At 35.6% G+C, this 11,617-nt stretch overlaps 1 protein-coding gene and 1 long non-coding RNA gene across 2 annotated transcripts; both read left to right on the top strand.

Annotated features, from left to right (window-relative positions):
- LOC104733421 lies at positions 442 to 2,661 on the top strand. Its single transcript, XM_010452999.1, has 2 exons — positions 442 to 1,120; positions 1,361 to 2,661. Exons 1-2 carry the CDS (start codon positions 442 to 444, stop codon positions 2,659 to 2,661), a joined length of 1,980 nt encoding a protein of 659 aa, XP_010451301.1.
- Positions 6,595 to 7,183, top strand: LOC104731365. Its single transcript, XR_002034508.1, has 3 exons — positions 6,595 to 6,798; positions 6,900 to 7,031; positions 7,122 to 7,183. It is a non-coding gene; the product is annotated as an uncharacterized LOC104731365 (long non-coding RNA).

Below are 11,617 nucleotides of genomic sequence, written 5' to 3'. Positions count from 1 at the left end.
AGAAAAGGCTTAGAAGGTGAGTGTGGTTATTTTACTCTTTTAGATCTACACAGGGTGTTGTGTTAGATAAACAAGAGAGTAGGCTTAGGTTCATATCTTGTAACAAACAGAGGTTTTTATAGGATTAAATAAAAGCGTTTGCTTGGCGTGTTTCCAAGCGGTTTGGTTGATTTGTGTTCTCTATACATTTACAATTGGTATCAGAGCAAGCACCTGATAAAAGGTTCTGATATCCTTTTTCAACATGTGAGATCTTGCGACAAGGGTATGGAGAAATCACTGGATTTTGTTGCGGTTCAATCACCATTGAAACTCGATCCTGAGTGCTTTGGTTTTTGGAAAGTGTCAATCAAGCAAGCCATCTCAAGCATCGACATGGAAGCTTAGTTTGCAGTGGAAGATGGTTGGTCACATCCGACAGAAAAGGATGAAAAAGGAGAAATGGTTCCTAAGCACAGGAAGAAATGGACAGTCGAAGAAAAAGCGGAGTCCAAACATAACTCACAGGCACTGTCAGTTATCTTCAAGTCTCTGCCTAGGGCTATCTTCAATCAGGTTCAAGGATGTGAAGCGGCTAAGGAAGCATGGGATATTCTGGTAGTCATGTTTGAGGGGACAAGTAGGGTCAAACGTACAAGGCTGGATAATCTTGCATCAGATTTTGAAAACCTTCACATGACTGAAACTGAGTCAGTCGCTGATTACAGCAGTCGACTGAGTGGTATTGCACAAGAAGCTGTAGTTTTGGGTAAACGGTATAAGGATAAGAAGCTGGTTAAGAAATTCCTCAGAAGTCTGCCTGACAAGTTTCAACCACACAGGTCTGCTATAGATGTGTTGTTGAATTCTGATGAGCTCAAGTACAATCAGGTGGTTGGTATGATGCAGGCGTTTGAGATACAGTTGAAGAAGAAGGAAAAGGTAAATGAGAAATCTTTTGCCCTTAAAGCCATAGAAGAACAGAAGCTTGCAGAATCTCAGGAAGTTGCAGATGAAGAAAAAGTAGGCTTGTTGGTTAAGAAGTACTTTCGCAAGATGGAAAGGGGTCAGCGGAAGGGAACACCATCGCTCATGAAATCCGATACTGATAAGGAGATCAGGAAGAGTGACAAGCAAGAACGTTAGTGTGCTGAATGTGAGGGTTTTGGATATTACAAGTCTGAGTGTCCAAACAACAGACGTAAGAGTTCTCTGCAGTGCTATGGGTTCAAGGGTTATGGTCACACCAAGTTTGATTGTCCTTCACGTGAGAACAAGCAGAAGTCTTATATTACTTGGAGCGAAAGTGACTCAGATGAAGAAGTCAGCAAATGAGAGGTTCTGAACAGCTTCCTTGGACTGCTGGGTGTTATTGAGGAAGAAGAAGAAGATGATGTGGTGTTGGAAACCAAGAACATAAATGAGAAGGTGCAATCTGATTCAGATGGAGAAGAGCCTGATTTGTCGGTAGAAGATCAAATAGAGCTTCTCATCAAGACAGTGCTACAGAAAACTCAAGACAACACCCAGTTGATTTCTGAAAGAGTTACTCTGCAACTGCATATTGCAATGATCACAAAAGAACTAAGTGAAGAGAAGGCCAAGATGCTGCGACATGAAAAGCAGTTAGAAGAACAGCTGAAGAATATCAGAATTCTGAATAAGGGAACTAAAAATCTGGATACACTGCTTAGCACTGGAAGATCTAGCAATCTGAAGTGGGGATTGGGTTATCAAGGAGCGAACACCAACACAACCACTCAGTTTGTCAGAGGGATGGAATCTGAGCCCAAGCTGATCGAGAAAAAATTCTCTACAACGACTAGACCATATGATCAGCGCTCTGGGAAGCAGAATCCGAGAATCCCAAGGGGGAGGGTGCAGCCGGAGCAGTCTACTAGACCACCGTATGTCTCAAGTGGGTTTCAGCGGATGGCTCAAAGACCTGCTCAGCTTAGTAGAAGAAAAAGATGTTGGTACTGTGGACATCTAACTCATTATAAAGCTCAGTGTTATCAATTCCAGAATCGGGTATCTAGTTTGATGCAACGTGGTGAGTTTTATCCAGTTGTGAGAAGAAACACTCAGGGGTATGTCAGGAAAGATGATCTCTACTGTCATATGGCTGTCACAGCAGAAAAATCAGAGGTTGACCAGCCGAAGTGGTACTTTGACAGTGGATGCTCTAAGCATATGACTGGTGCCCTAGACAATCTATCTCTTTTAGAAGATGTTGTTGGCGGAAGAGTTACTTTTGGTGATGGAAGAAAGGGAACAATCCGAGGAAAAGGTACAACTAGTGGTGTTTCTCAACCACATCTTAAGGATGTTTTCTTGGTCGAAGGGTTGAAGGCAAATCTGATAAGTATTAGCCAGTTGTGTGATGAAGGTCTGGATGTCACATTCACCAAGAAGGGGTGCAAGGCTGTTGATCAACAAGGATCAGTAAGACTCAGAGGCAGGAGATCTGGTAATAACTGTTACATGTGGAAATCGTCAATGCAGTGCTTTAACGCAACTACTGAGTTGGATGCAGAGCTGTGGCACCAGAAACTTGGTCAGTTGAATGTGTGCACAATGGAGAAATTGGCAAATCAAGAAGTTGTACGTGGACTGCCAAAGCTGAAGACTGATCTACACTTTCTTAAAAGTGATGAAGGTATCCTTCTGGGCTATTCTTGACATAGCACTGCTTCTTGTGTCTACAACAATTGCCTGAAGACTGTCAATGTATTGTTTGACGATACCCCATATTTGCAAATGGCGTTAGTACCTATTGTCTCCAACGTGAACCTGGTAACTGATGCTGCGAAGTCTATGACAGAAGCTGACTCTATTAGGGCTGTATCACCTTCTGTTTCAGATCATGTGTCTTCTCAGCTACATCGGAATCACTCCTCTACTGGTGTTATTGGTGCGATTCAGGGGGGTAGAGTTACCATTACCAGAGGGAAGAAACAACAGGCTGTCGTTCCGGAGTCTGTCTCTCAAGACTCTGACATAGGGCAATTTGCATGTTTTGTCTCTTCCATTGAACCTACGAATCACAAGGAGGTGCGTTGTTATGAGTTCTGGGTTGCTGCTATGCAGGATGAGTTGGAACAATCTGAACGAAGTGATGTTTGGGAGCTTACTCAACGTTCTGCTGACATCAATGTCATAGGAACAAAATGGATCTTCAAGAATAAGAGTGATGCTAGTGGTTGTACTGTAAGAAACAAAGCAGGGTTGTTAACTCAAGGATACTCTCCAATTGAGGGAATTGATTTTGATGAAACTTCTGCTCCGGTGGCAATGTTGGAATCCATCAGATTTATGTTTGGTATGGCATCTGCTCTCAAGTTCACATTGCATCAGATGGATGTCAAGAGTGCTTTTCTAAAAGGCATATTACAAGAAGAGATGTGTGTGGAACAACCAAAAGGCTCTGAGAATCCACAACATCCTGCGCATGTGTACCGGCTGAAGAAAGCCCTATATGGTCTCAAGCAGGCTCCAAGAGCATGGTATGAGAGGTTGACTACGTTTCTTCTGGATCAAGGCTATGTTCGTGGAAGTATAGACAAGACAGTGTTTATTCTCAACAGTGAAATTACACTATTGTTTGTTCAGATCTATGTGGATGACATCATCTTTGGTTCTACTTATCAACATCTGGTCCAAATGTTTGTGGAAAGCATGTCACAGGAATTTGAGATGAGTATGGTGGGAGAGCTGAAATACTTTCTGGGTTTGCAAGTGGAACAATCTGCTGATGGGATCTTTGTGTCTCAAAGCACCAATGCCAAAGACTTGATACAGCGGTTCGGTTTGGATAAGAGTAAAGAAGCAAGAGTTCCTATGGGGGTAAATGACGAGCTCTCAAAAGACGAGGGAGGAGTGGATGTCGATGAGTGACTATACAGAAGGATGATTGGAAGCTTGCTCTATTTAACAGCAAGTCGACCTGCCATATGTTTCTCAGTAGGGATATGTGCACGGTACCAGGATAAACCTAAGATGTCCCACTTATTGGCAGTCAAGAAAATCATCAGATACATCAAAGGGACAGTGAACTATGGTTTAGTCTTCACTAAGGATACCAATACCAGTCTGAGCGGATATTGCAATGCTGATTGGGCGAGGTCTGTGGATGATCGTAGAAGTACGAGTGGAGGATGCTTCTTTATGGGCAACAATCTGATATCTTGGCTCCGCAAGAAGCAGAAAAGTGTATCACTATCAATCGCTGAGGCTGAATACATTGCCTTAGGCAGCTGCTGTACACAGCTTCTAGGGATGCGTCAAATGTCCTCTGACTATGGTATGGTTTCTTATACTCTGTTGATTCATTGTGATGATTTGAGTGCAATAAACTTCTCAAAGAATCCTGTTCAGCATTCTAGGATCAAATACATAGATATTAGAGACCACCTTGTTCATGAACTATTTGAGGCGAAACTGATTGAGATAGACCATGTGAGCATCGATTTTCATTACGTTTTCATTCATATATGTATCTAACAATTTACTGTCATTAACTATATATATTTTAAATTATTCATTTTCATTTACATTCATATACATAATGTATGTTTCAATATATATACGCGACTTTGTATCCCTAGATGGATATACACTCTTAGCCATTATTGGCCCTAATTAACGTTTCTAGAGGGATGATGCAGTCACGGTTCGCGCCTTCGCGGGGTTGTTCTTGAATGGCTCTGTGACGGAGCTCATGATTGTATTTATATAGGATTTACTTTTGTTTTGTTTTTCTTTCTTGTGAGGCATCTGATGGAGAGAAACATTGTAACTTTAGCACTATATATAGAGGTCGATAAGTAAAGACTAAAGAGGTATAAACACAGTCTACCAAAAAAAAAAGAGGTATAAACACATGTGGGTTTATGTGGAGAAAAGCTGTTATTTTGGATCATAATAAATACATATTATGATGAAAAAAAATAAAAAATAAAGATAGATATTTGTCGTTAAATCGTTTGGGGAAAGTACATACATATAAGCAGGCATTACATTTTGACCAAAAAAAGAAAAGGAGGCATTACATTTATGCTTTATGGATCGTGTAGATGAAAATTTCCTGACGAATTTTATGAAAGTCACCACATATATGTCTAAATTAAAAGGTGTGATATGGAATCGAGACTATTTGTCAATTATCGCAAAACTAATCATCTGACGGTTTCAAAATAGTTTTGTACTTCAACAACTATCACAAGTTCATATTTATTGAATACTCCATATATGTTTGCAATAAAGCCGTGCCTAGGTTGGTGTATTTGAATTGAAACCTTCCCTTCCAGCCTCAATTTAATGAAAACATTCAATAGCTTAATAACTTGTCTAATACTCCACAACTGAACACATACTCGGCAAAAACTTGTCACCGCCACCTCGACTCTGCCGCTTCTTCTTTCTCCAATTGGCGTTAGAGAACCAAGAACTCAGCCGTGATGATGAGATGAGAGTTCTCTTCTTTGTTGAGATTTTTTGGTGTTTTCTGTGGAACTTTTTTTTGGTATGGTTTGTGAAATTTCTTAAAAATTAAAGAGAGTTAAGTTTACAAAAGTGTATCCACAATGGATCATACGTACAGTATGTAAAGATTGTTAAATTTGGACTTATCTTGGGTTTCTAACTAAAAACCAATTGGCAATTAGTAGATTGACCCTAACCCTTTATATATTAATGATAATCCCATCAAACTTCAGATGTGGGACTTGGATTGTATCCCAACAATCTCCCCTTTAAACCAAGGACCACATGTGGGATATTAACATGCCTCCTCGAGATGATAACTCCATCTCGAACCGATCCCACTTGGACCGATAATAAACCCCTTCTTGGGCCCCTATTACTCGGGTTAACAAGAGGCATGTCTGTATCCACTTTTCTAGGTCCACCAGAATTTTAACCTTGGGCTCTGATACCATGTTAAATTTTGGCTTATCTTGGGTTTCTACCTAAAAACCAATTGGCAATTAGTAGATTGACCCTAATCCTTTATATATTAATGATAATCCTATCAAACTTCAGATGTGGGACTTGGATTGTATCCCAACAAAGATCTAACTACATTATCAAAGAAAAGGATCTAGCTAACCTGCGTACGACTGGAGGAGGAAGAGATGGAAAGCTACAATAAGAACTTTAAAAGTTTGAGGCTATTCATCTTTGGTTTTTTTGTTTTTGTTCTTTTGATTTTTGCTCTCTGTTCAATTGGATTATATAGAACTAGTTGAAAGGAGCCTTTCATAGAAGTAGTTGAGAGCCTTTCATAGTTACGTTCCTTTTTTTTTTTTTAGAATATAAATACAAATGTTCTTCTATTCTTTTTGAAACGGAGTTACGTTCTTTATTGATCACGTGCTGGTTGCATTTATTTGTATCGTATTCTTTCATTCCTCAATGATTTTTTAATTTCATCCAAGTATAACAAATTACATACAACCATGATACGAAAGAGCAGTGATTTTAATCAATACAATAAAACTACAATGTTTCTTTCCAGGTGATGACACCTCAGCTTTTGTATTGAACCAGAAGCTGACACATCAGTAAAAATAGTTAACCAATCAAATTATAACAATTAATACATATCATCTGAAATTTATCGAAAAGGTCCCAAAATCTCAACAACCCGGAATCTGATTTCTCAATTCTCGCTTCACCGTGTCTCAAGAACTCGCCACCACTCTGTAGTAATACGATGTGTGAATCAACGATTTCGGTGTTCTTGATACAATTTGCAATCCGTTCTTGCTCAAGTTTCGCTTGAAATTTCAGAACCATGTAAAGCTATATTAGTATGAGGTAGAGATCGGGAAGAGTATATTCCTTATATTTATGAGTTTCGATTGCGTATGGATCATCAAATTGGATATGGTGTTTCTTTATTTTTTTCTTTCTTTCAGCTGTTAGGTGAAGATGGATCATCAAATTGGATATGGTGTTGAAGTGACTCGGTTATCTCTATCTGTTACTGAGAAAGATTTTATTGATTTCTTCTCTTTCTCTGGTACAATCGAATATATTGATATTGTCAGGTAAACAAACCTTACTTGCAGACAAAATTGGTATTTTCTGCATATTCTGGATTCATAAGATTAAATCTGCTATGTTGTTAACGAGACTAGGTCAGGTGCTTATGTGATGTTCAGGGATTCTTATTCTCAAGAAACTGCTGTTGTACTCTGTGTAAGTCTTGTTTCGATTTTATTCACTTTTTTCTTTCTTTTTGTGTGTCTCTTGAGTATGAATTACTCGGTTCGTTGGAATTCTCGCTTTCTTCAGGGCGCAACGATATTGGATCAGTGTGATTGCATTACTCGTTGGGGACAACATCACGAAGAGTTCGATTTCTGGAATGCGACTCCGCGGGGTTTTGAAGATGAATCATACTCAAATGTATGAATCTCTCTTTTACACATCTCTCAGTTTTGATCTTTCTGTGTTTTATTAGATAGTAGAATCTTACACTCACTGGTTTCATGTTTGGTCTCATTTCTAAAGCTCATTCGTTCTTCAATCAGGTAGCCTCATGCTCAACGAGGCGAGTTCAACGCTGGAGAAGCAGTGACTAAAGCTCAAGAAGTGGTGAAAAAAATGCTTGCCACAGGATTCGTGCTAGGCAAAGACGCTTTAAGCATAAGTAAAACCTTTGACGAATCCCACGGTGTATCAGCTGCAACGATGGCTAGAGTTTCCCAATTAGAGCAGAGGATTGGTCTCACTGACAAAATCTTTACTGGACTTGAAGCTGTCAGAATGACTGACCAAAGGTAATGTGTAGAGAACATAATTTGTATTCGATTTGGTGTGTCACATTCTTGATTCATTGAATTTTAAAGGGTTTTATGGTTTAAGGGCTTCTTTGAAAGCTTTTAGCTTCATTTTGAGAAACAGTGGTGAGGTTTTGGGATTTTTGTTTCAAGTTTGAAGCTTTCTTTTTTTTTAAGGGAATTTTGGGTTTTGAATCTTATCCAGTTTTGAACGAAATCAGTGAGAGTTCTTTGAGTCCTTAACTGTAGTTTCTGTGTACTAAAGTTATTGACATGAAAAGCTTTTATCTTTTGGTTCTTGAACTTATAGTTGATGTAAAGACTCTCTTGCTCTGCTTTTTTTGAGTGTGATTTGTATAGCTTTTTGTGGCAGTAGATTGAATCAAGGAGTTGAAAGTTTTTAAAGATTTTGAAAGTGTTTTAGAGATGGATGAGAGTAATCATGGAGGTTCATCAAGCTCACTCCCACCTTTTCTTACAAAAACATCGATGGATGAAAGTGTTTTAATGATGATGCTTCATCGGATTCGATCGTCTCGTGGAGTCAAGAGCAACAAGAGTTTCATCGTTTGGAATCCACCGGATTTTTGTAGAGACCTTCTTCCGAGATTCTTCAAGCACAATAACTTCTTGAGTTTTATCCGTCAGCTTAACACATATGTAAGTGTTGGTTGGTCTTTTGTGTTTTGTTTGTTTGATTTTGAATCAGTCATCTTCTTTTGTTGGTTTAGTTTAGTTTGGGTTTTTGTATTGTTTTGGGTTTATGCTTATTTCACTTTTCTGTTAAATAATTGTAATTCTTTATTTAACTCTACAATTTTTGAATAATTTTATGTAATTGTTTATTTAAGTTTGCAATTTTTATTTACAGAATTAATATTAACAGAAAAATTAAATAAACTAAGTGACAAGAACAAGTATAAATATGTATTATGTTTTAAGAGATAAATTATGTGAGATTAAGGAGAAAAATGTTGAAGTGTCTAAACTTAACGTACTAAGATCTATCAAGAAAATTTACAATGTAGACATCAAAGAGTAATCTATCTTACTATTTTTGAGGGTTTGTAAGCGAGAAACAAATCAAAAACTAAGGGTTTGAAATTCCTAAACTTATTTTTAGGGTAATAAAATTAAAATATATTCAACAACTAACTTTATGAAATAAAAAATTCTAGTATTTAATAATAACAAAAAAACAAAGTCACCATTGAAATTATCAAAAATTTATGAAATTTGATTTCAAACAACATAAATTTATGAAACTTAATTTTAAATAACATATATTAAATTATGAAATAGGGAAAAAACAAAATACAAAAAAATATAACAAAAATAAAATAAAAATCCAATCCCGCGGCGTAGCGCGTGTCTAACCTAGTACCATTTAATTATTTAACCGAAAAAGAAAAGAGCAGTGATTTTAATACCATTTTGGTTGGAACCTATGATCTCGAATACCATAAATTTAGGGACAAATCAAAACAAAGAGATAGCAAAATCTTAAATACATATTCCATCTCTAAGTGAAGTTTTTAAAATCTGTTTCATTCTTAATGCTTAGTGACAAAAAAATGTTCAATGAAAAATTACAAACATAAGTTCGAGTTAGTGGTTTTAACTGCCTAAATATATAGGATGGCTGAAAGAAAAAAGAAAAAAAAACACGAAACAAGTACCATTTACCGTTCGAAATCTGAAACCGTATGCAAATCAATACAATAAAAGTAGAAGGTGTTTCTCTCCAGAGACTGACACATCAGCTTTTGAATTGAACCATAGCTTGACACATCAGTTAAAATCAACAACCAATGAAAACATTTGAATTAATACAGCTAAGATTTTTAAACCAGTTAAAAAACTATGTGCCACATCACATTGTCTTTTACTTCATAAACCCTCAGTGATTGAATCATCACTCAAGCATCAATTCTCGCTTCAAAACCGGAAGCGTAATCAGAAACGTCCTGAACCGCACAGAATCACGGTGGAATCGCGCTTCCTAAAAAACAGAGTTTAGAATCGCAGAGGAAGCAACGGTTCTCATTTGGAAGCGCACAAGTTGTGAATCGGAATCGTCCAAAGATTTAAGAAAGCATTTGTCAATGACTAAAACCTGTTCCATAGTTTAATTCTGAGTAGATTCGTAAATTATTATGAGAACTAGAGTTTGAATTTTTAAAAAAAACAGTTTATCAAGCAGGTGCGACGGGCTGCAATAAAAAACGAAGAAGAATAAGCAATTAGGTTTTTCAATTCACACGTGGCTTTTTGCTTTTCAATTTTATAATTTTAATATTTAAGAAAATAAAAGAGATAGCCAATGACAGAAATTTTCGTGAACAGCTTTTTTCTTTTTCTCTCTCTATATATTATCTTATCTTTTATGTTGCTAATGTGATTATTTGTCATGTATAATAAAATAGAATTCATTTTATAACCAAGATTTTTGTTCAGATTTTGGGTACCAATATGATTTAATTGTTTATTTTAGAATTATATCTAAAAAATAATTTAAAATTTCAGCATAGTTTAGATATTGGTATATGCTCTATACATTTATTTGAATAATTTAACATATTAATAATGAATACTTAAATTTGAGATATTTAAAAGAATTTATAATATATATATATATACATATATAATTATATATTAATGGTTCCAACACGCACCTGCTTCCTAATTTTTATTAAAAACTCGATTCTACGCTTCTAAAAGNCATATATAATTATATATTAATGGTTCCAACACACACCTGCTTCCTAATTTTTATTAAAAACTCGATTCTACGCTTCTAAAAGAAAATCCATTTTTTTTCAGAAATCTCTATACAAAACAAATAACTCATACCAAAACATAAACATATCTACTTTTTTATAAGGGAAAATTAAGCTAAGAAATTATTTAAATATTTATAATGATAAATATATATTTATTAGTAAATATAAGTAATTCATGATGTAACTACGTCGACCGCATGATCCAAGAAATTTTCCAGTTTTTTATGAACCGAACTTTAAAAACATTGTTTATAATAATAAATAAGTTTTTTACTTTTTTCTTAAAGTAAAATAAATTTTGTAATAGAAGAAGATAGAAAACAAAAGATTCATGTTGTTGTTTTTGCTAAAAGGAAGATTTATCTTTCACATGTCACTAAATGGTAACATTATATATAAATATTGCATAAAGTATACAATAAAATTTTAGCAAAAACAAACTACTAAATTCTATAATCCTTTTAAAATCTCAATATTATTTATCTTAAAAGAGAAGTTAATTTATAAACATATCCCGCAGTGTAGCGCGGGTCTTACCTAGTCAAATATAATGTTAAATGCTCCACAAAGAACCGTCGGTGCAAGTTAATAACTCTGGGAATGCTAATTGAATTTTTTTGGAGTTAAATTATACTCTCTCTAATAGAGTCTCTATCCCTGATAAATTTGATTTTTTGGGATATTTTTTGTCCCACAAAGATTGATTTTCTATAATTTTAAATTAACTAAAGTTAATATTTTGTAAATTTCAAAAATAATCATTCAAAACAATTAAAATTTTAAACTGTTATTGGTCCACAATTAAATAATATTTTTTAGTGAGAGAAAATAATTTATTTCAAATCAGTAATCATTGTTCTCTTAAAATGTGTAAAGACTTCTAAACATCAATCTTTTAGGGACAGAAGGAGTATATACTAGAAGATTGTCCGCGCTACATGTTAGAATTGCGGAATAGAAGAGAATTACTTGATAGAGAAGATAGGATAAACCAAAAGACTTAATTAGAATAACTCAAATATATGTTACAAGGGTTGATATAGAAAGACAATAGGCATATAGCCGTTA

Source organism: Camelina sativa, chromosome 12 (assembly GCF_000633955.1).
Source record: "Camelina sativa cultivar DH55 chromosome 12, Cs, whole genome shotgun sequence".
NCBI classification, from domain to species: domain Eukaryota; kingdom Viridiplantae; phylum Streptophyta; class Magnoliopsida; order Brassicales; family Brassicaceae; genus Camelina; species Camelina sativa.
The sequence above is the reverse complement of the archived record's forward strand: the minus strand, read 5'-3'. Positions and strand labels throughout refer to the sequence as shown.